At 36.7% G+C, this 24,754-nt stretch overlaps 1 protein-coding gene across 3 annotated transcripts in view; it reads left to right on the plus strand.

Moving 5' to 3' along the window:
- The window catches only part of ATP13A3 (ATPase 13A3), a 54,958-nt gene that overhangs the window by 24,592 nt on the left and 5,612 nt on the right, over positions 1–24,754 (plus strand). For 2 of the 3 annotated variants that reach the window (XM_063407976.1, XM_063407974.1), the window contains exons 7-33: positions 2,362–2,442; positions 3,156–3,225; positions 4,072–4,206; positions 5,020–5,092; positions 5,841–5,972; positions 6,991–7,170; positions 8,455–8,612; positions 9,259–9,447; positions 10,369–10,430; positions 11,015–11,165; positions 11,253–11,369; positions 12,397–12,414; positions 12,506–12,659; positions 12,744–12,864; positions 13,729–13,853; positions 14,733–14,911; positions 15,367–15,489; positions 15,573–15,652; positions 16,336–16,378; positions 16,476–16,585; positions 16,941–17,037; positions 17,909–17,981; positions 18,783–18,960; positions 19,628–19,815; positions 20,255–20,343; positions 20,539–20,619; positions 24,285–24,374. In XM_063407976.1, the coding sequence (XP_063264046.1) occupies positions 2,362–2,442; positions 3,156–3,225; positions 4,072–4,206; positions 5,020–5,092; positions 5,841–5,972; positions 6,991–7,170; positions 8,455–8,612; positions 9,259–9,447; positions 10,369–10,430; positions 11,015–11,165; positions 11,253–11,369; positions 12,397–12,414; positions 12,506–12,659; positions 12,744–12,864; positions 13,729–13,853; positions 14,733–14,911; positions 15,367–15,489; positions 15,573–15,652; positions 16,336–16,378; positions 16,476–16,585; positions 16,941–17,037; positions 17,909–17,981; positions 18,783–18,960; positions 19,628–19,815; positions 20,255–20,343; positions 20,539–20,619; positions 24,285–24,374 (3,097 nt within the window). The remainder of the gene's footprint in view (positions 1–2,361; positions 2,443–3,155; positions 3,226–4,071; positions 4,207–5,019; positions 5,093–5,840; positions 5,973–6,990; positions 7,171–8,454; positions 8,613–9,258; positions 9,448–10,368; positions 10,431–11,014; positions 11,166–11,252; positions 11,370–12,396; positions 12,415–12,505; positions 12,660–12,743; positions 12,865–13,728; positions 13,854–14,732; positions 14,912–15,366; positions 15,490–15,572; positions 15,653–16,335; positions 16,379–16,475; positions 16,586–16,940; positions 17,038–17,908; positions 17,982–18,782; positions 18,961–19,627; positions 19,816–20,254; positions 20,344–20,538; positions 20,620–24,284; positions 24,375–24,754) is intronic. The other variant, XM_063407975.1, reaches the window with a different exon arrangement.

Below are 24,754 nucleotides of genomic sequence, written 5' to 3' on the forward strand. Positions count from 1 at the left end.
TGTGTTTAGAAAAAAAGTGTTGTTCCTTAGCATTAAAGCAGTGACTTGAAACTTGGCATTTGTGGCTATTTGATTGTGCCTTTTGATGTTCTTGTGATAACTCAGCCAATTTATAAGCCCTGGAAAAATCTCAGATATGCCTGTGAAGTTATGTGGGCATTTATTCAATCACATTCTTGCTGATAAGCTAAACTTTGATTTGTGTGATGTATTAGCCATGACTGAGCCTGGCCACTTGTTTAGTCAGGTACAGTAGCTGAGCTGGACAGGATTATTTAGCTATTGAATAATAAAGAGGGGACAGAACTAGATCTGAGACATAGTGGATACTGTTAGAGCACTAAGTCACTTTTCCACAAGGTCAGATAAAAATGCCAGTTTGTTACAACTTCTCTCTAAAGTATATAGTTGTGTAGTGAAGTGCTAGATACCATGTGCAAAATAATATCAGAGCTTGTGAATGATAAATATTCTGAAAAGAAGTCTTGAAAAATTTGTTCTTCTCCAAGAGACGTTTTATTCTGCTATTCAGTTTATATGTATAAACCAAAAATTGATATTACCTAATAACGTGGTAGAGAATGAAGTTAATATTATAAAGAGAAAGTCTGTGAGACAGAGGCCTTTATTGTAAAACACTTAAAGCAGGCAGCATGCTTATAGTTGTGACCTAAGCACATGAAGAGCATTCACTTTGGGCTGCCAGTTATGCAAGTACTCAGAACAGTTTGATCACATAATGAATGGCTTAGCACAACACAGAAGGGGGGCAAGTGAAGATTTCTTGGGCAGCTAATTCAGTTATGAGAGCTTGAGTTTCATATCATTGTTCTTTTTATATTACCATAATATTAAGATCACTGTTTTAAACACAGGAAATGCAAGTGTAATTGTTCTTGGACTAAGTCAGACTTGGTCACAAAGCCAAAGAGGATGCAACTCTGACCTTGGATGTCTGTTTTGTTTTAGCTACTGTCAGCTGAAGTTCTGAGTGGGTTGATGAGTGCTTTATATAATAAACTCTGCACATGGGGATTGTTTTTTTATTTTTAATGCCCTGGGAATTCAATTTGTAGCAGTACTGTAAAAAGCAGAGAATGTTGTGCTGGAAGCTCTGTCTTTGCATGGACATTGCACACCTAGGTATGCATATTTGCATATAGAGCACTTAAATTTAGCGACCCTCCTTAAATCCACGTTTTCTACAGGAAAAGAAAAATTATTCATGGTAGAGTGGGAGGAAAGACACAGCTATTAACAGAGTTTTGTGTATTTGTTAATCTGAAATTGTGTTTGTAAAATCCTTGAAATTAAAAATGTTTAGAGAAATTGTGTAAACCTAGGGCCAAGTTAACACGTAATTTTGATGTTCTGTTCTTGTACAAGCATTTGGTGGAAATGTGATCCTAGGCTTTGCAGTAGTGAGGATATTTAAAGCTTTCCCTGTGTTCTAGAGAGTGGAAGTAATTGTTACTAAATATGAACAATAAAGAGTTGGGTTTTTTCTTTTTTTCTGCTGGGGCAACTCTGAATCCTTTTTGATAGATAATAACTTAATAGATATTCAATATAAAAACATTTGTGTTTAATATGCTGATTTCATCATGGCATCTGTGAAAGCCTTTTGGAAGGTGATGATATTTTCCTGTGCATCCAAAGTATGTCCATGAGAAAATGCCTGGATATTGGCAGCATACATCTCATTTACTGAGTTTGATAGTTAACACAATCCCATAGCTGTAAACATAATGATGTTTTAGGTGTTTCTGCATATGTGCAGATTTCCTAAAGCACAGCATTGGCTTTCACAGCATGTGGAGAAGGCCTGCGAAAATGAGTCTTCTGGTGATAAAGAACTGAAAATGTAGAGTGTATTTTTCCTAGTCATCGATAACATTGTGATAGTAAGATGCTGCAAAATACCTGTGGTATAGATTTATTTAATAAATTGATTAAACTGATTAACTTCCATTACTACTTAGAGTCAAATGAAGCTAATTTGAAGAAATGTTAATCCACATTGATTTAATATAATGTTTTATAAAACTTGCTCACTTTTTAGAGGCCTTTGAATATTATGTTATGCTAGTATTCTGCTTCATTTTTAAGTGTCTTCATTTTGATTGGAATAGCTATGACTGTCCTACAGAGTAAGATATATCAACAAGAGGATTGCTTTTAATGTGTCCTTGGTATTTGCAGTTGTGACAAAGCCAGCTAAGAACATGTTAGTCCATAGATTTTGTTGTTTTATAGAACAGTGTATAGCTCTTGGCAAAGACCTAACTCTTCTGAGTCACTGAAGACTTAATTTTAAATATCAGATTTCTTAAATAACTCATTGACTTTTCCTTTATTTAGAGGTCTAGATGAATCTACCTTCTGCTCTGCAATTCATAACGAACACAGCACAGGACTGACAAAGGGAATGCATGATTACAGGTAATATTGCTGTAGTATTTGAGGGAAAAATTATGTTTCATTACCTATGCTCAGAAAGTTAAAAAGCCCAGAAGACAACTGAGTGATCAGTGTCTGATTTTTTTGAAAATGAGACCCTCATACAGGTTAAAATATGTGAGCATCTACTTCCTTATCAGTTCATTTTCTGATAATTTGTGTCTTTTTCTGATATAAAAGCCTTTTCCCTCAGATCATTTTAAGGGCTTTTTCATGTCCCTGTCATTTAACCAGCTCTGATCCCATCACATTTTGGTTTCTTGCTCCCTCTTTCATGATCTGTCTTTCTTCATTCTAAGAATAAAACTAAGATACAGGACCTTGAAAACAGTGTTGTACTGCAGGGTAAGACTTAACACTTGTGTAGACTTAAGTTAATGAGAATCACACACTGGCTTTCAGAATGACATATTTATTAAATGGGACCCATATACAGTTTACGGAGAAATCTTGTTGTGAAAGAATCTAAAAAATAAGATACAGCTTAAATTGAAGCATAAAATAATTATCTTTGTATTGGAACATCTCACTAGATAAATATTTTCTGAAAAGCACTTTTTGAAACTATGATAAATAAGAAGAGAGTCACAGATTTAGGGACATGTTATACTTTATCAGATTAGTGGAATTACTTTGACATCAATAAGACTAATAAAAATCTTAACTTTTTTTTGTGTTTCTCTTTTTTAATGCAGAAAAGCATTCTATGGAGTAAATGAAATTGCTGTGAAAGTGCCTTCCATTTTTAAGCTTCTGGTTAAGGAGGTAAAAACTTTTCTTTAACAAATTAAAGAAAAAAGATATATAATTGAAAGTTGGTTCTAGTGCAATCACTATAGACTGTTGGAAACCTTCCCCTAGAGCCCAGAATTGTAAAACAAAATCAGATGGACAAATTTTTTGAGCTCTCCAACTCTCCTTAGAGCTAAAAATCAAAGAGGCCTCAGCTATAAGCTCTCCAGAGTTAAGGAGTAAGGCCTGTTGCCTCAGTAAGGACATTAGAAAACCTGTCAGAATTCTTTGAAATGGTCAGCATCTTATATTTTTTTTTGGCTTGTGTTCTCCATGAAGAGGCCAGGGATTATATATTACAACATATGCAGCAAATGAAATGTAGTGTTGTATATGCTTCTGTTTAATTTGTTCCATTTTCCTTGTATCCGGTGGATTTGAATAACTGGGGTTTTATCTTGTGCTATAATAATGCATAGTAGAATTTTTGAACAAAGAAACTCTCCAACCTGATCTAAAGGAGTAAGAACTTAAGGTATCAGGGCATTTGTTTAGAATAAATAGAAAATAACATCCCAGTTGGTTTAAGAATTATCACCTAAAGTGCATCAGATATTCCCATTACCTTGTTTTGAGGTGTAGGGGAAAGTGCATGCAGTCTTCAAAGTCTATATTTGTGTATTATTGGAGTGAGAACTGTGCTTTTGAGGGGCTGAGGAGGTAGTGAAAAAAGAAAAGATCATTTTGGCAAACCAAACAAAAATTATATATAAAGAACTGAAACTGTCTTTTCCCTGGAGGAGGAAAAATTCAGCTTTGTTCTAATGGAGAACCCATGTGACCTTTAGGGGTAACTTGAATGTTCTGTCACTCTTCTAGGTTCTCAACCCTTTTTACATTTTCCAGTTGTTCAGTGTGATATTGTGGATCACTGATGAGTATCACTACTATGCATTAGCAATTGTGATTATGTCTGTAATATCCATTGTTAGCTCACTCTACACCATTAGAAAGGTAAGTTCAAAGAAAATGAATGTGTCTTTTTACTGATTACTGGCTTTTTACTGATTGTCTTAAATTGTTGTTTGAAATTGCTTACAAATCTTTAAGAATTTTTCAGAATTACACAGCTAGAATATTGTTATGCATTTTCCCTCTTTGAGCTGAAAGAACTTGGATTTATAGTTTTCTTTGAGACCTTTGCAGACTTTCCATTCTGGAAACCTATACATGAATCTATAGGTTGGCCTCAGATAACAGAAACAATACCTTGCTTAAATAAAACCCAGACACAAGTTTATGTACCAAGTTTCATTAACAGTAGTGATTCCATCTTGCATTGTTTCCTTGTTTGAAAAAGCAAGAACTGAGCACCACTGAAGCATGTATGGGTTGTTAAACTGGTGATTCAGTTTTCTCTGTAGACTTAGCTGATGGAAATCAAAGAACTAATTACCCTTAAATTGCAATTGCTGAATTCGGACCAGAGACAAAAAACCCCACCCAAACGATTTCTACCTTAATTCAAGTTCATACAGCTACTGCAGCTTTTACTTTTGTATGCTAATGACCAAATACTTTATAAGATTTTGCATGACAATGTATATTTGCATCCAGAATGCTGTTAAAAATAGAAGCTTGTACAGATGGATGCACTCAAACTGTATTTGCCCATAAGTTTTCTAAACTATGTTCAAGAGAATGTTTTGAGTAGTGTTTTGTTGTTAAAGAATGTCAGTAGAGAATCTCTTCACATTTACTGTAGGATGTGCATTTAGAAGAAGACAAGCTGTGCTTTTGAGTAATGAACCTTTCTCCCCTTTGCAGCAATATGTTATGTTACATGACATGGTAGCAGCTCACAGCATTGTGAGGGTTTCTGTCTGCAGAGGAAACCAAGGTAAATGTCACAGGTGGCCTGGAAGGTTGAATTTAAATTGCTCATGAAGTGTGAGTGTAAAGTAGATCTGCATCTGTTCTTGCTTTGATCAGCTTGAAATGCTTGCATTACTAGCAAAATTGCATGGGAAAAGAAGTTCAAAGTGGAATTTAGGTAGTGTGATGTGTTCAGGGTTAACCTTCTAGATGGTATTTTCAGTGAGTATTGGGTTTATTCTAGATTAGATGCTTGTCCTATTGCTGTTTCTCTTTCTCTACCATTCCACTTAGGTAATTGTCAGTCTAGTTTCTTTCCTGACTTAAAGATGTGCATGTATTGGGTTTCCATAACAATTAATTACCCAACAAGGGCTGCAAGATGATTTCTGAACTTCCCCTCATTTGGATACCACAGCAGTTAAAAGTGTGATATCCAAAAGATTGTCATGCATGATATTGTTTTTAAGACATACATTTGTGTTAGACTCATGTCTTTATACTGAAGTTACATGGTAGCCAATCATTAATATCTTTTGTATAAGCTTGATTTCTTCCATTTGTCATGATGCATACTATCCATGTGCTCTGGGGTTTATTCTGTGGTGGAATTGGGGTTTATCAGTGGCTTTTTCTGTGTATTTTTAAAACCTCTTCATGCCGTTAATAAAATGAAGTCTTACTTGTCACCATCTGGATCTTGGATGTGAGGATCTTTATCAAGTTTTATAGAGGGTGTCTATTTTCATGTAAACTTGTGTTCTAATATTCAGAAATAGAAGAAATCCTTTCCACTGACCTCGTGCCTGGAGATACCATGTTGATTCCATCCAATGGGACAATTATGCCCTGTGATGCAGTACTGCTCAGTGGTACTTGCATTGTAAATGAAAGTATGCTAACAGGTAAGGGAAAATTGATACACAGTGCTGCATGGCTAAAAGTATTAGTTTATACCTGTGTGCATGCTTACTTGCAGTATGTTTTAGCAGAAGTGGTTATGTTTATTTTGTTTGAAATGTGTATGTTCTTATAATTAGACATATTCTGAAGTACTTAGGTTCTTGTGTCCTGGTTATCTGCAACAGCTACCTGATACTCCTTGGAAACTTCAAAAATGAGTGACGGTTTCTTGTTAAAAAGATTTCTTCTTGATAGTTTATCTTCCTGCTTCTTTACTTGGTGTTCTCAGTGCAGATGGAGTTCTGAAGCCTGTTTCTTCAGAAAATTTTTGCCCAAACTTTTTTAGCTTCCTCCAAAACTTAAGGTAGTCAGTAGAATGTTCTATTGTATTTAAAATCACAAATTGTTATCTCAAGTAATACGCTGCATAGGCTGAAACCAGGGATCTGATGTATTTAAAGGACAGCTTCAGTGACTACGATGGACTTTTCATTATTCCTAGGATAATCTGTCCAAATTGACAGCCTTTAGAAAATTGTAGTTCAGAGATTGTGTGTTCTGTCATGTTCAGTTTTTCTGAATATATTTGATCTTCTTGCTGCTGCTCAAAACTGATAAAAATTGATTGCAGCCCTAGCTTGAGTGCAGTCTGTCACCAGAGCAGCTGAGAATAATTTTCTTCAGCTTCTAGTTTTTATAAGTAAAGATGGGGTTGATGCTTTTCAGAAAGAGAAGGAAGCTTGTCCTGTTTTTCTTTAATGAGCTGTGTTTTACGTCTATGTGATTTGAAGTAAGAAGCACAAAAGCTCTGTAAGGAATAGAGTTGACATTTGGGTAAGGAATCTGCTGAGCTGAGGCTAATAGGTGAGAGACTAGCTAATAACATTCTGAAAGGAAGATTATTGCCGTAAGTCTGCCTGTGTGCTGGTGAAGTGAGATGATATTGTTCTACTTGTAGTTGTGAAAGAAAAAAAAGTCTGTTCTTCTCTGATCTTGCTTAGAGACTTTCTTTCCTTTAAGGTGAAAGTGTTCCTGTCACAAAGATTAATCTGCCAAATCCTTCGGAATATCCAAAAGCAGTGGGAGATGAGATCTACAGTCCTGAAGTGCACAAGCGACACACGCTGTTCTGTGGAACCAATGTCATCCAGACCCGGTTCTACACTGGAGAGCTGGTCAAAGCTCTCGTGGTGAGAACAGGTATTGATTGTTAAGTGTATCCCTTGTTAATGTACCACTTCTTTCTGTAGGTGTGTGTCAACTGGCTAATACTGCTAAGCTCGGGTAAGGGAATATACCCCAAATAGCTTGATATTTGTATCTGAAAAGAATTCAAAACTGGTTGTTTTGATTTAGAGAACAGAATTGTCCGCTAAAGTTATTTGTATATCCAGTGTGTTCTAAAGACACCCCATGAGGTTTTCATGTATTGTTTTACCCTGATGTTGTCTATCCTGTGTAGCTACAGAACCATGGAAAAAAAATAGAAAGTAGTTCTGATTTTTTTATTGACCACTATGTTGAATTACAAAGCATTCATTGCTAAATACTCAAATACATACAGAACTTCTCTAAACAGGCCCATGGTTCATATTCTGCAGTAGAAAGTTCAAAACCTGGAGGCTTCATGGCTTTTCGTCTTGTGATGAGCTCATCCACTTCAAGAGTGATGCCACAGTCGCTCTGTTTTGGTAGAATCCTGTCTGGGTGGAGGGCTCAGCTTGTGCTCTGGTGGCTTGCAGGCTGAGAAGCTGTCAGAGAGCTGCCACTAATGCCAGAAGACCTGGCATTGACGTTGAGGTTGTAGTAATAGACTTGGAAGTCTAAGCAGATGGAAAATATTTTGGGCACACAAAATTGGGCATTAATGTTGGCCTCTTCAAACATCAAGGCAAAAGTTCAAGTAGGACCTGGGGATATTTGTTGGTTGTTCAACTGTAAGACCTTTAGAAGCATGGTCTCCTAGTTTAGTTGTCAAAATGCCATCAGGAGGTGCCTCTCTCCAGAAGATGACTCCCTGCACTGCAGTTTTTTTCTGAATCTTTCATTCTGTCTCTCAAGGGACCTTATGGAGGCTTGCCATTTAAGTATTTAATGTTGGACTCTGAATACCTTAATTTTCTTTTTTGCAAGGACTGGCTTAATTAGACAATAAACATACGCTCTAGCTCTGCACTGTGAGGAATAAAATGCAGTACAATAAACTCTGCCGTGCCAAACCATGTGAGGATTTGCTGCTGCTGCAGAGGAGGGGTTTGTTTGCATCAGCTGCATGTCCTTGCCATAGGAGAGAAGCCCTTAGTATGATGTGCACATATATTTTTAAAGCACCCTAATTATAGTATTGCGAAACATTTGCTATGGATATTGAGAAACAGTTGTAATGAAATTAGTAGCTTAAGGGTTTTATTGAGGTTTTTAATATATTTGAATAGGTTTGCTTTTGTTTGTATTTTTAATAACTTACTCCTTTTTTATTTCTAGGCTTTAGTACTGCTAAAGGACAACTTGTTCGTTCCATACTGTATCCAAAGCCAACTGATTTTAAGCTCTACAGAGATGCCTATTTGTTTCTCCTGTCTCTGGTGGTGGTGGCAGGCATTGGGTTTCTTTACACAATTGTCAATAGCATCTTAAATGAGGTATGTTTTCATTTCTGGTCCAGAACTGCCTTATTTCAGAAAAGGTTGTCCATGATTTTCATCACACTTCAGATGATGAGAAAGAATTTGATTTAAAGTGAATATTTTTTTGCTCTATTTTATATTAATGAAATGAGACAAGGTTACTGAGAATAAATTTCAGCAAAGAAGCAGAATTAGAATATCTTACAGAGAAATTTAAGTTTACCTTGATTTCTCTTACCTCTAATGACTAGATTTTTATCTATATGTTAGATTACCATCTGACTTACATACGGTTGGAAGAAATAGGATACAGCACATCTAAACATACTGCAGGCAAAAAAATCCTTATCAAGGAATAACCTGATAACTGTTTAGTTTTCTGTTTGTTTTTTTTTCCTCTTGAAAAATTTTGCATTATTCAGCTAATGTTTTAAAGTAATATATTTCCAGGGGGAAAAGTGTAATTTGCAGATATGGGTTGTGGATAATTTAGGACTGGATTATTGTGGTTGCTGATGGTAGGTGAAGATTGTGCTAAATTTCTGGGCAATCCAGAACACCCTGTACTGGGGATAACGATGTGTGGGTTTTGCCCACGTCAGTGGGACAGTGAATCTGTAAGCAGTGAGCTCTTGTTCTTTAACTCTGACCTCTGTTGCAGGTTCCAGCTCGTACCATCATCATTGAGTCTCTTGACATTATCACTATCACGGTGCCTCCAGCACTCCCTGCTGCTATGACTGCTGGCATCGTTTATGCACAAAGAAGGTTGAAAAAGATTGGCATCTTCTGCATCAGCCCACAAAGGATAAATATTTGTGGCCAGCTGAATCTTGTTTGTTTTGATAAGGTTAGGTGAATTTTGAAACCTTGCTGCCCGGAGGGGCATTGTCTTAGAAAAGGGAGTTTGTATAGACAAAAAAGGAAAACTCATTTTTCTTGTAAGTTAGATCATTTGTGATCTATTAGCTTCCAGGTATTCAGTGTTTACCATCTGTTAACTCTCTTAATTTAATCTTCTCTAAAAAGATGTTGTAATTGAGCTGCTTTCTTATCTCAAGACTCCCAAGTCCCAACTTACTACTGGCACCGCAGAAATGTGAGAGTTGAGGCTTACTAAGAACTTTATTTAGCACACAAGCTTCTGAAAAACTCAAGTGTGAAGTCAGACTTTCTCATTTTCATTAGTTTCAATGAAAAGCTGAGTGAGCATATTTTGTTGTTATTTGTTAACCGAATGTTAACAGTAATGCTGTTTGAAAGCATTGAAATGAAGACAGTAATGCTGCTAACCAAATTGTTTGCTGTTGGCTATTTCCTGGATAAAATTTATTTTCCTCCTTAGATTTTATCTCAAATAATAAGTTTAATATTAACTGTATTATTTCAACTGTAAGTACATGTCAGTTATTATTTTAACTATGTAAGATATTGCTGATAATTTAGTACCCGTTTTCCATTGTCCTCAGTCCCTGAATATTATCTTTGGATTTTTAAGGATGTGTTTCATTTGTCCTGTCTCCAGTGAGGAGCATGACTGCTTTGACTGTTTTTGAAAGTTATTTAAGAGGTTTGGAACTTAATTAGTAGCAAAAAAGCAAAGGAGATACTGTATTTTCTGTCCCAAAGTCTTGATTTGTATGTGAAAACAAAAGAAAATAGATTGTTCAGGTGTAATTTGCTTAAATAGTTGTTCATTTTTGCTTTGTCAGAAGATGATTTGTTTCTGAAGGCTTTTTCTTTATGCCATACCTCTTGGTCTCTTCTGCAGACTGGCACACTTACTGAGGATGGCTTGGACCTTTGGGGAATTCAGCGGGTGGAAAATGCTCGGTAAGGATGAGCTCAGAGCAAATAAGATACTCAGTTGTACTGTAACAGCTTCAGCAGAATAGATTAGAAAATTCAGTGTGAGCTCATATATGTTTACATTTCTGTAATGTGCTGTAGGAAGGCCCTTTAAACTGTGGTTTAGGTGTAGTGGAAGTTACAACTCCATAGTGAAGCTGAGGTAGAATTCTATTTGTTAGAGTCTGAGACCTCATCACGGTCCTAGTGCAAAACTCTTGCAGATACTGTTGTGTGTTTCTTTAATCCTGTCCCCCTAAGTGACTTTTTGGGCTGCTAAAATGAATTAGCTTAGCTAATTAAGTTAAGTACTAAGTGATAAGAGGGTTTTGTATGAAAGATCAAACTAGACAGGGAAGGAATGACCACTGAGTGTGTGAAGGAGGAAAAAGTTGTGATAGTTTCTGAAGATTCTTGCCCAGAGTCTTAATTTGTTTTCTGTGATGTGTGAAAATACAAGTGAAGGGACTTGTGCAGTCAATTTTCTTCTGTTAATCTAAACAAACCTTTTGAAGTGGCTCATAATAAATAATTATAGTGCTAAGTATATTATTACTTCATTGTTTCAGTTTCCTTTTGCCGGAAGAGAGGGCTTGCAGTGAGAGCTTGCTGAAGTCAGAGTTTGTTGCTTGCATGGCAACTTGTCATTCCCTGACAAAAATTGAAGGGGTGCTTTCTGGGGATCCACTTGATTTGAAGATGTTTGAAGCAATCGGATGGGTAAGTGCCGTTTTCTCCTTAATATTGCATTATAAGCAAATCAAAGTTAATGAATGTATAAACTAGTTGATTTTTTTTTAAATACAGATTTTAGAAGAAGCAACTGAAGAGGAAACAGCTCTTCATAATCGAATCATGCCAACAGTGGTTCGACCTTCAAAACAACTTTCCCCAGAATCCAAGCAATCAGCAGATCAAGAAATGGTATAAAAACTCAAAACAATTGATTTGAGTTAAAGAAACACATTTTACTGTATGCCGAGGTTCTGGCTGATAAAATTGAAATGGGATCAGAATTATGAGGGCTTTGATGGCAAAGACACAACAAGCATGTTTAAATCATTGTTGAAGGTAGTGGTTCAGTATATGCCACTTTCAGGGTAAGCAAACTGAGTGTTGCCAGCATTATTATCTGGTTATAAAGCACAGTAATGCTTTTTGAGCTTATGCCTTTTAATGTTGGTATTGTTACCAAATTCTTACTGTTTTAATGAAGTGCTTAGGTGTGCTCACCTTGCAGTTTCAGTTAAAACTATAATTTATTAATGTCACTGTGTGGCGTGGAATTCTTGTCACACTTGTACCTTAGAGATAATGTTGAGTGCTGAGTAAAAAAACAAAATGTACTTAGCAGATGTAAAAGTTTCTTCTAGCTGTATTTTGAAGTATTTTAAAATACTACACAAAGGGAAATTCTAAGCATGTGAATGTATATCCAGATTATCACAGAGTAGGGTAGTGGGAGAGCATAACAAGTCAGTGCATTTTTAAGAGTCATATTTTCTGGTAGATAGAAGTGTCTTTCTTTTGTTCAGAGCTCAGTGTACATGCACAGCAGTAATCACTGTGCAGTTTTTGATATCTGAACATTCTTGAAACTTACTACATTATTTTTTGGGGGGATATACTTAATAATCGTGGTCTCATTCTGAAACACCATAGTACTTTAGTCATTTACAAAGGGTAAACAGACAGTTTGGACTGTGAAAGGTCTTTGAAATTCTAATCAAGAAATCAAGCTCTACAGCTGTACTGTGTCTCACTTAAAGTAAAGGATGCTAAACAGATGCAGTATATTTATATTCAGCTTTTATGAAATCCATTGAAAATACAATATGACTTGATATCAAGAATGCTGTGCAGATTCATTTACTGTTTTGAAATAGTTTGTAGCTTAAGAAATACTTAAAATTGGTTATTTCGAGTGACTGTATTTTTTTTTGTTTTTCAGGAATTGTTTGAGCTGTCGGTAAGTATGCTTTTTCATTCAGCACATACCTATTTTTCTTGAGATGTATGTGGATGTAACCCTTTTTTTCCTTCCTTCCTGTATGACACAGACTGGGTATGAAATTGGAATCGTGCGCCAGTTTCCATTCTCCTCAGTGCTGCAGCGCATGTGTGTAATAGCCAGGGTTCTAGGGGAAAAGAGAATGGATGCTTATATGAAAGGTGCCCCAGAAGTGATTGCCAGCTTGTGTAAGCAGGAAACAGGTAAAGGAGCAAATTATTTTTGTTTCTTTCATACCTCAGCTAAAATATGAATATTTGAATAACTCAAAACTTGATCTTTTCAAGTTCCTGTTGACTTTGAGCGTGTCCTGGAAGAATACACTAAGCAAGGCTTCCGAGTTATTGCTCTTGCTCACAGAAAACTGGAGTCTAAGCTTACGTGGCACAAAGTCCAGACTATTAGCAGGTAAGAGTGACTTCACTTTTTTAATAAGTAACAGACTTTAAAAGCTGCATGCTTTGAATTAATATGTAATGTGTGTTTTTGTTTAAATCAATTACTACTCTTCTTTAGCTTTTTTCTGTCTTGACACACATAGTTCTCTGAATCCTTTAGTTGTGCCCTGGATGTACAAGATAAGGAAGTCTTTCTGCAATGAAGTGAATTCAGAGGATGAGCTTTAAGCTGGAAATGAACTGGAATATTATGTTCATGATGTCTAATTTACATTATTGTGGCAGAAAACCTTGTCTGATTTTTTTACTTGCACATACTTATATAATTTGTGTTTATTAAGGATAATGGCAAGTAGGGGAAATCCTCCTATGCATGTTTGATGCAGTTTCTTTGTCTCCTGAAGGCAGCATGTCCATTTTCTCATTGCAGAGGTTTGGAAGGTAGCAAGGTTTCTTCCTTCAAAGAGTACTACTTCCTGTGAATTATTTTTCAGCTGAGCTTAGTTTTGTGGATAAAGTCATCTTTCCCACAGTGCTGAATGTATAGTGCAGCTGTGAAAATGCCAGCTTTGACTGTGTTCTTTTCTATCAGCCCTGTGTACAAGGGGAACATTTGGCAAAGCAGAGAAATGAGTTTTCCAGTTTTAGGTGTGAAAATCTACAATAGCAGTAGAATACCCAAGACTTCTAAATACATTGACTTTTTTAAGTAAACCAAAGTGAATTAGTTTCTCTGCCTAATTAGCTAGTGCCTAATTATCTTACATGCCTTTGTAACAATGTGATAGCTTTTATGCTAAGGTTCAGGCTTTTAAAGCTACATCTAATAACTGTAAATCTTATAATCTTCTCTTCCTTGTCTCTTTTTCATCAGAGATGCTATTGAAAGCAACATGGATTTTTTGGGGTTAATTATAATGCAAAACAAGTTAAAGCAAGAAACCCCTGCTGTACTTGAAGATTTGCATAAAGCCAACATTCGCACTGTCATGGTTACAGGTTAGCATGTAAACATTCATACTCAAACATCCATCTCTTTATGGTCTTGTTTTAATTATGTGTATGAAGTCAAATGTTAGTGTCAGTGTTTATGCTGTGTTTATAGCAACAGGGAAGTTTAGAAACTTGTGAAAATATTCGGACACCAATTTTTTTCTTTTTGGGTGCAAGTTGTTTTGGTAAGTCAGAGAAACCAGAAGAGGCTGTAATTCCACTTTGTAGTTTTTTCTCCCTAGCTCCAAGTATAAGCTACTTGATACTGAATTGGAGGATGAAAACCCTTAGAAGTCTTCCAAATCAGGCTAAATGGAACTCCTAATTTTATGACTGAGCTTGCTTTGAGCAGGAGGTTGGACTGGGTGTCCTGAGGATCGCTACCATTTTGATTTATACTATGAAAAGTCACTTTGTATTGGATTTTTTTCTGGGAGAATGACTTAGGTCCTTGTAAGCATGCTAGGTGTCTGTGCTCAGTGTTTTTCATACAGTATGTGTTTGCTTTTTAAATCACAGGCGTTGTAATTTTGGAATATTTCGCTAGGCTAACAATGCAGCTCCGTGTTTCTCTGTTCTGTGACTGTGTAAAAAGCAGTATTTTAAATGGCTGCCTGTTTTCTGCCTAATTTTCCATATACACTAAGATTTGCTCAATAAGAGATCTTCATAGCTCCAAGCAGCACACCAAATTTCTAGGGGAGGGTCTTTGGTAGGGTTTGAATGTTGTCTGTAGGCTTGGTTTGCTCTGAGTTAGGCGCTGCTATGTGGGGCAGCCCTCCTAGTTCTATACAGGCTTTGTTACCTTTTCTCTTACAGGTAATATCAATGTATGGTCTTGATTGTTTTCTGACTGAAACCCTTTTAAATGCAATTGTTTAACAGGGGATAACATGTTAACTGCTATCTCTGTGGCCAGAGACTGTGGAATGATTCTACCTCAGGATAAGGTCATTATTGCTGAAGCACTACCTCCAAAGGATGGGCAGGCTGCCAGGATCAACTGGCATTATGCAGATACCCTCGCAAAATGCACTAGTTCATCACCAGCCATAAACTCAGAGGTAATATGAGTGTAGCAGTGTAAGTATAAGCTGTGTTTAGAGTGTAAGCAGTTAGTTTTACTGTTCTTTTTATGTTATTCCATTAAATAGTAAATCTGCTGTTAAATGTCAATTCAGAATTGATATACTGGTTAACATTCACATCTTCAAATACCAAAGACTAGTAAAGCAGCTGGGGGAGGTAGTTTTTCAACTGTGATATGATATTTGACATTTCACTTGACAATGTTTTTTCCCTAACATTTCAATCTCTTAAAACTTCTCTAGCTGCTTGTAATGTTAAACTACATTTTCTTAGTAGTGTTTTTATGGTATGAAGTTTTTTTTTCAAGTGACGTTCTTATAAACCTGGTCTTGTGTAGGATCTCCAGGAATATCCCTCTGAGTATTAGCTTGAAATGGCAAGGTATCTGTGTAAATGCATTACAGCTAGAGTATTAAACTACTTTTGACAGGATATTCCAGTTAAATTGGTCCATGAAAGCCTTGAGGATCTCCAGATGACAAAATACCATTTTGCAATGAATGGGAAGTCATTTGCAGTGATTTTGGAGCATTTTCAGGACCTGGTACCCAAGGTAAGCATTTTACTTTAGTATGGGCACTTTGAGTGGTGAGCAGACTTTGCCCTGTGAGTGTTAAGATCTCTCCTGTCTTGCAGCTCGTGCTCCATGGCACTGTGTTTGCTCGCATGGCGCCTGATCAGAAAACTCAGTTGGTGGAAGCTTTACAGAATGTAGAGTAAGTATTTCCTTAAGCATAGAAAGAGAGAGGGTTGAATGTGTTTGGTGCAATAGGAGACAAAAATTATGCATGCTGCCAGCTGTTTTGGCTAAAGAAAAATGCTGGGCTGATGGAACTCCTTGTGTTGATAGATCAGCCCATTAGCTGATCTAATAGAATGAGAGTAGTACCATCTGCTGGCTAGTTAGGAAAGTTTCAGACTTTTCATGGAGTTTTAAGTGAGGAATATGTGCATAAACTGACTAACATTTTATAAATGCAGTTGCTTGGTTTATGAAACAAACCCATCAAATGTCTTCTGTGCATTACAGAAATATTATCAGGAAGACTTCTGTTCACATTGGTCAATCAATATGTGACTGTTGGTGTCAGGCCTTGCAGCTCTACAAAATACTACAAAAGTGTCATTGCCTAGAGCAAAGATTCTTTAGACAACCTTGGGATGATAGAGAGCTAATTAACCATTATTGCTTTGGTTGACCTGTCATTGTAATGTTACTTTTCTGTTTACTTTCTTATATGTATAACAGCAACAGTAATTGATTTCAGCATTAATGATCATACATTGTTATGCAAACTCTGAATAACTCAAAGTAATATAGAAGTAATTAATGAAATAAGCTAAATGGACCATGGTTGGAGAATGGTTTGGAATGCTGATGTCTGTTTGGTTTTTATAGTTACTATGTGGGCATGTGTGGAGATGGAGCAAATGACTGTGGGGTAAGTATATTTTTATTTTCTATACAGAACCTTTCAGTTAAATTATACAGCTGAAGGCAAGTTTTAAAATGGTCTCTATTTCAATGTTACCCGGCAGGCATTGAAGAGGGCACATGGTGGTATATCTCTGTCTGAACTTGAGGCTTCTGTGGCATCACCATTCACTTCCAGGACACCCAGTATTTCCTGTGTGCCAAAGCTGATCAGGTAATGATCATGTCGTGCTTACATTCACAGTCCCTGACTGTGAACTTAAATGTGTCTATGTAACTCATTTTGCACGCTCTATTTTAGTATATGTTTGATGTTGTAGGAAACCAGTGTGAATTACAGAGCAATCCATACATTTTAGTGGTTCTGTTTCTTTGCTGAAGGTACTCTGAGCAAAACCCAGCCATAGCATGATTTACTATTATGTTGTAAAATCCTTTGTCCATGTAAAGTTAATTTTTCAAAGCAAAGGGTTTATGGTGTGTTTAATTGCAGCTAACATTTTGGTAAGCAGAAGTTAACTGCTTGCACAGAAAGTTTTGTAGTTACATGATTGTATTTGTTTTGACAGGGAAGGCCGTGCTGCTTTAATAACTTCCTTCTGTGTGTTTAAATTCATGGCATTATACAGCATCATCCAGTACATCACTGTTACTTTGCTGTATTCTGTAAGTATTCAGTAAATACCTACGCAGTGTCAGCATAATTCAGAGATTTGAAAGTTGATATAAAATTTAATACAAATTATTGCAAGTCCCTTTGCGTACAACACATGGATTCAAAAATACATTTAGACTAAAAGTATTGTTACTATTTTGGGCTTTTTTTTCACATTAACTGTACAAAATACATGGTAGTATCTGTTTAGAAAAGGCAATAACCAATGGCTGTGAGAAGAAAATCTCTACAGTGGGAAGACCAAATAAGCATATATACGGGTTTCAATTATGTAAAAACTTTCAGCATTTTGAAATAGCCTAACTTTTTTAAAGGGGATTGCATTCCTTTTATGTTGCAATTGAAAGAAACTGGAAGTACTGATTTGGGTGGGAGGGGAAGCAAAGTGGAATATTTCCTGTTAATATGATTGGTTTCACAATAGTGGCATGTGATAGAAATCCTGTATTTTAATTTTTATTCTGAGCAAGTTAAAGGTGCAGACTATTAAAGGACCTTTGAGGTGGAAATTTTAATTTTAATACAGCATACAGCTGTATGAGTACATAGTAAGGCTATGGTGTTTAAAGAACTGTAGGCTTAAGCTGTTATATTCAATAATATAATTTTGATTACAAACAAATTTCAATTACAAATAATTTGTCCATCTTGAAAAGGAAATTGTTTCATATCATGATACTTCAGGAATTATTCTGTAAATTGTAGAATATTCAGGACTCCTGCAGCTAAAGGAGGCCTGTTCAACAGGACACTGTCTTGTTTATAGACTGAAATTCAAAGAATTAATGCTGTAAGAGGGTCAGTATAAATTTTTCGTGGTGAGAAGAAATTACCAGTGTTTCATTTGTGATTTCTCTCCAGATCCTGAGCAATTTGGGAGATTTCCAGTTTCTCTTCATTGATTTGGCAATCATTTTGGTGGTTGTCTTCACTAGTAAGTACTATACCAAATTACCATTGTGGCACTCCTGTGGACCACTTTTTGCTTGGTCAGATTTTCTTTAATATCTAATTATATGTGGTTTTAAGAAAACACTGTGACATACAGTGAAGATGTTATGACTATTACATCTATGCATTCAGAAACCCAAACCACCACTGTGTATTGAATTAGATTCATCTGAAATTTGTGAAATGTCCTCATACAAGAAGCAGGCTGTGGGCATGATTTTGGGGAACTAAGTCTTCATAGTACAGGAAGCTGGTTTTGGAATGAAAAGAGGAGTTATTGCAGTATCATCTTGCTTAAATGTTTTGATTCTTTGCATTCTTACTTTTAACTTCTGTCCACAAAATGTTATACTCAAAGTATGCCTAGTGAAACATTTGATTCCACATGCGAGGTTAGGATCCAATTCACTGGCTAACAGTAGAATTCCATTTTCACATTTAATAAAAATGTCTTAATTGAAGCAATGGCAGTCTGAAAGTGAGGAGGCAAGCTGTAAGTCCTTGTGCTAGACAAAAGGAATTTGGCCAGACACTGCTAATTCCTTAAGTCTCATGGCTGCTACTGTCCCCTGCAGTGCTGTGCTACTGGGGAGCCAGCCTGTAGAAGGCACTGTGGCATTGTTCTAGGGCTCTATGGTCTTTTCAAGGTGGTTTCACATTTGCAGTTCTGGACTAAATTTTAAAGTGATGTCATGAGCAAGCCATTCTAATCCCACAGAATGTGAACAGGATAATTCTTGAAAACCATAATGATGCAATGTGTTGTTTTTTGTTCTCTTTGCAGTGAGTCTGAACCCTGCTTGGACAGAGCTGGTTGCACGAAGGCCTCCATCAGGTCTTATCTCAGGTCCACTTCTGTGTTCCGTGTTGTCTCAGATCATCATCTGCCTTGCTTTCCAAACCTTGGGGTTCTTTTGGGTCAAACAGCAGTCCTGGTATGAGCCTTGGACAGCAGACTCTGAGTAAGTGTTTCAGTGTCTCTGTGTGGGATACAGTAGGGATTGGAAAACTATAGGCAATATTGCGCTCTTATTTCTTGGCCCTCCTTTGGGGACTTTGAAAATAAAGCTTCTGTATGGCAACTTGTTAGTCTGCTGATTTTTTGTGAAAAGCATACTAATACATGGGAGCTACCCAGTGGCTGAAAAGCAAACTTGGGTCAGAGTCAGATGGCTTGGTCTAATGACTCTTCAACTTTGGGACAGCTGAGGTAGAAATCTGAAATTTATGGCTCAGATCTGTCTTATCTCTGTCATGTTATAAAGCTGTGCTTTCCTCTTTGACTTACAGTAAATCAAATTCATATTTTTGAAAATGAAGAGGTGTTTTTATTTTGTTAGATTGCAGTATTTCCTTACCTGTCTCTGAAGTCTGTCTACAGTGATAGTTTTTGAACAGTTTATGTAGATAATTTACAAACCGGCAGCATGAAAGAACTCGAATCTCTGAATTCACAAAAATTGCTACCTCTCTGCCACAGTTTTAGTTACTTCTTACTACCTGTAATATGTTCTCAAGTTTAAGCTTTTTTACCACTGTAGAAATTTTTTCTGTTATTACTTCTGTAAATAAGTGGGCCCCATTTGGCTCTTCTCCATAACTCAGTGTTCAATGTTTTTTGTGTTGCAGTGCATGTAATATGTTGGACGCCAAGAACACAAGCTCTGCACACCATGAGAATGAGACTATTCATGATGAACATTACATTAAGAATTATGAAAACACAACTTTGTTTTTTATATCCAGTTTTCAGTACCTCATAGTGGCAATTGTCTTTTCTAAAGGAAAGCCCTTTAGACAACCATGCTACAAAAACTGTAAGTCCTTTCTTAGTTTATACAGTTCCAAATAAAACTCCCAAGTGACTGTGCACTTGTTGGCGATTCTATTGTGCCACTTCAGAAGCAATAGTGTTGCTAGGAGATCATAGTGAAGTTATCCTTTCATAATCACACCTAGAAATAAGGAAATAGTAAACTGTAGGGAGAAATTTGTGTTAATAGTTGCTTTGTGTTGAAGTATATGTGTATATACTTGTGTATTTCACCTCCACAAGTGAGCCAGTGAGAAGGAGTCAGGTCTTCTCTCTCTTTATGGCTATCAGCATAACTAGTATTGCCCAAATTTGCCTGGAAGGGTTTTAGAGGGAGAAGGGAGGTTGTTTCTGGGCAATAATGAACTCAGGATACATGATAAAACTGTCTAAAACTCTTGATTGTGAGATGGTCCAATTAATTATTTTTTCTTCTTTTACAGTTCTGTTTGTTTTATCTGTTATAGTTCTTTATGTCTTCATATTTTTCATCATGTTGCATCCTGTTGAACCTATTGACGAATTTCTTGAGGTGAGTCAGCGGATCTGTGGGTGTGTCAGTTTACTCAGGGAACCGAGGGGCTGCCTTTGGGACAAATGTACCCCTGCAGAGCTTTAATTTCACATCACTGGGTGGGGAAGAGAGAATTTATAGTGCTGAGTCTGTTTTGAATGTGTGTTTACTGCACATAATGTGTTTCTAAGCTCTGGCAACTTGTTTCCACAGCTTGTGTGTGTGCCACCTGAGTGGCGCCTGAGAATTGTCATCATCGTTATTCTAAATGCAGTTGTGTCTGTGCTGACAGAGGTAAGAAATCTGCATGGAAAAAAGGCTTCTAAGTGTTCCTTTTTTCAGGGTGCATGTTGGCCTTTTATTTAAGAAGGTCACTCTTCACAGCATGCCAGTATGAGTGGCTGCTGTTTTCTTGTTAAGTGTGTATTTCTACAAATGTCCTTGTAAGCTAGATTTAAGGTGTCAAGACTTTCTATGTCTAAAGTATAATTTTAAAAGCTTTTTTAATAAAAATTGGGGGCGGGGAGGAAGTTGAAAGACTTAAAAATTCCACTATTTCATATTAAAATACTCTATTTGTATTTTCTGTGTTACTTCAGAATAACAACATACTAGAGAACTATATAAAATCCTTAGGGCACCCCCCCCCTTCCTTCATTTGGATCATACACATAGCTTATTTTTGAGAATAATGCAGGTCTGTATAACTTGATTGTTTGATATGATCAAAGTCCAGAAGTAGAGGTGTTCATGCAAATCTGCTTTTTCCATCACTGAGCTTGTCTGGAGCCAGTCACTCTGGATGTTGACCTCTTCTGCTGCAATTCCAGAGTTAATGTGTGCAGAATCATGCCCTACATTTCATCCAGGTGCTTTGTTTTTGTTTCCAAGAATCAAAGTTGGGCAGATAAATCTTCCAGAAGAAGTCTGGATTCACAGTCAGTTGTTTATTACTGTGGTTCTTCTCCCTGTTAAGTGATGTGTCATTTCCAACCTGAATATGTTTGGGTTTTGGTTGCAGTCATGAGTCACTTTTTTTCCTGCAAGATGAAAAAGTCTTCCAACATTATCTAATGCTTGCACACTACAATTATCTTTTTTTACTGTGTAACATTTTCTACAGCTTCTAATCAGTATTTCCATTAGAATGTGAGGGATTGCTTTCAATGTAACCAGCATACTACTTGCTTGGATCATTTAATTTTGGCCTTCAAAGAGTACTACAGCATTAATATTCTGTCCAATTTACATGTTTTTTTCCCTTTATTTGTGCTCTAGAATAAAATAACTCAAGTGAAGGTTTTTTTCAGATACTTGAATCAAAAGTATCAAGGTTTTGTGTTTAAAATGTTGTTCCAAATAGAACTTGCAAAATATGCTCTCATGTTGCTGCCTATTGGAACATGTTTTTGTGTTTTCACATGGCAGGTGACAACTTGTCTTTTCCAAAATGTATCAGTAGATATTAATTTTCTTGGCCTCTTGTCTTCTTGTTAACAAGCTATTAAAGCTCCTGTGCCTTTTTTACGTTGTCCTGTATGTACTCAAACTCTTCTTGTGATGATTTTCCTTAATGTCCTTGAAGTCTTTAATTTTTTTGTATTCGTGAATGCTTAATAGTTGGGGTTTTTTTTTTTTTGCTTCCTTTTATTTGCGAAAAGTCAAATTACACATATATTGCTGTCTTTACCACTGAAACAAAACAGCTTTTCTGAAACTTCAGAATCATGGCTTTTTATGTCTTCTGTTAAATTTAAAACAAACCTCCTAGACAGAAATATTTTCTCCTATTCAATTTCAATTTTCAGTCCAATGATAAAGATTACTGAAAGAAATAAATTTACCATCAGCTTGAAAACTCCTTTGTTCTGCAGCTGATCTTGTAACTTTTATAGAATCTGGTGTTGTTTCTGTTCTGGATGTGTAAGGGCTCCAGTAGAAAGTCTGTACAGAGTGCCAATCCAGGTATCAGCATGTGGCTCTTGAGGACAAATTGTTCTGCTCTGGTTTAAATACATGTTTATGAAGTTCCACTTCTGGGCTTTGCTGTTTGTCACATCAGCTTGAAGACTGTGAGTTTCTACTAAGCATCACCTCAGCAGTATAATTACCTGCTGACTGTGTTCTTTGACCCAGTATTTCAAACCTCATCCCACTCTTTCCTATGCAGGTTTGAATTAGCATCTTCCTACACTTCAGTCATTTAACTTTCATTACCAAAACTGCAGGAGTGATTTGGCACATTTCTTTGAAACAGACTTCCCTATTTGTCTTGTTGCCTGGACTTCAGTAATAAAATAGAAGTACCTACTTCTTGGCACTAATTGTTTGGGCTGTTATGCTTTGTCTTAAACCAAGTTTATTCCACTTTGTAAGTGTAAGTTGACTGCTTTGTTATGGCAGATGAGTTGTTTTACTGTACAGCAGATGTCCCAACAGAACTGTTGTCTAGTGATCCTCAAATCCCAAACCTTGTTTTACAATACTCACTCCACCTTCCACAACTTCAACCCACCTCCTGAACTGCCTTTACCCAGTTCCAGCAGTGTTACTCTACACTCCCTAAAGCTTTGTCATGTGGTGCCAACTCCTTGGCTCCAGTGTGTTGTGTAGAAATCCCAGGCTATTTCTTTCCTTCACTTCCAGCAGAGCTCATTGTCTTTCTTTCCTTGTTGGCCTGGCTGGATTTTCTGCTTAGTGGGTGCCACAGGTCACATTCTGAGTATTTGGGAGAGGCTGCTGGTGGCAGCTCCTTCCATCTTTTAACAAGGTACCCTGTATTTCACCTAGAGTTTGTTCTGCTGAGAGTTGTCCCTCAGGAACTGCCTCTTAAAGTGTCTCATGAGATACATGAGGAATTGGATTTTCTTTAGTCACACTTGCCAGTGTGACACTTTTGTGTCACGCTATGATTATATGTAGTTTTGTCATTGCTTCTACAACAGGAATAGTTTCTGACCGTGGTTGTTTTCAGTTTGTTTTCTGAAATGCTCTGAAAAGCTTTTCCATGTGGATGCCAGACTAGGTTCACAAAGTATGCAGATTCTTTCTACCAGATGATAGAAAATATTGCACAACAAAGGCAGATTCTAGCAGCTGTTCCTCCTCACCCCTGATGCCTGGTATAGACATGTTTAAACCAGACTGGCTTCAAAAATGAACATCTAACAAGCTGAGGATTTGTTGGCCGATGCTTTATGAAAGCACTGTCAAATTCTGGTATATTATAAAATCACAAGCATTATAAAAATCTGTTCCAACAGTCTAATCAGCTCCCCATTTTCAACGGCAGAGGTTAGTCAGATGTTAGAAATGGAATCTGTCCAAGGATCAGAGCTGTAGGCTCAAAGCCATGGAAGGTGCAGGTTCACACCTGTGTTGTCAGATTTGCTCCAAGCTCCTGAGTCCACCCATGCAACTGTATGAGGATGACCAGGTGTGTTCAACATACTGCTCAAGTTCTGCCCTCTTTGAAAAATCTGGAACTATACCGACCAAATTCCTCCATTCTTGCTGGTGGCTCAGCTTTGCCACCCCACTGCCATTTCTCTGAGAATGTCACTGTTTTAAAACAGACTATGTAAAAAGCATAGCTCCAAAATGAAATGCACTGTAATGTTAAAGATGCTTTATAGGGAAACTACTGTAAGCACTGATGTCTTCATGTGGTGCTTCACAGATTTTTAGAGTATTGAAACACGTGTGTTTGTTTTTTACCCGTATCAATGGTTGCTGTGATTTTAGAGTACATGTTCACATTCTTAAATTTTGTGTGAGCACTTTAAGAATGAAAATGTTTATCACAAAAGTACCGACAAGTAGCATAAACTCTCTGTTTTGCTTGCCTCTGAATTAGTTATGCTTAACGCACTGTTTCAGGTTTTATTTGTAATGTGCATACTAACAACAAATGATCATTAGTTTCTTTAACTCTTCCCACTCACTGTAATGTCTCACAGAATGTCCTCCTTGATATGATCCTTTGGAAGGTTGTGTTCAATCGAGACAAACAAGGAGAATCTCGCCTCACCATACCCCAGCCGCCTCAGGTTGGAGACGAGTATTTTGCTGTCATCATTTGAGTGCATGTGGATTAATTTGGTTTTGTCTCTTATCTATAAGTGTCTGTTGCCTTATCTTTAGCTTAAGTCTGCTTAAATTAGATTTCTGTAACTGGAATATTAAAAGCAAAGCCTTCTGGGTTTATATTTTTTTTCTGTATTGACACTTAAAGAATTTAGTGTGTGCAAGAACTGTGAAACAAACCTAGAGTGTTGCTTTAAGACTTTTCTCACTTCATCTTTAGTTTCCACATTAGCAAATTTTATTTGTGGTGTCACAAGCTAGCATGCTAGGACTGGGAACATCTTGATTTGCTTAGAAACAATAAAAATAAATTAATTTGGTTTAGAGTTTTAGGTCATTGTCT

Source organism: Prinia subflava, chromosome 11 (genome assembly GCF_021018805.1).
Source record: "Prinia subflava isolate CZ2003 ecotype Zambia chromosome 11, Cam_Psub_1.2, whole genome shotgun sequence".
NCBI lineage: Eukaryota > Metazoa > Chordata > Aves > Passeriformes > Cisticolidae > Prinia > Prinia subflava.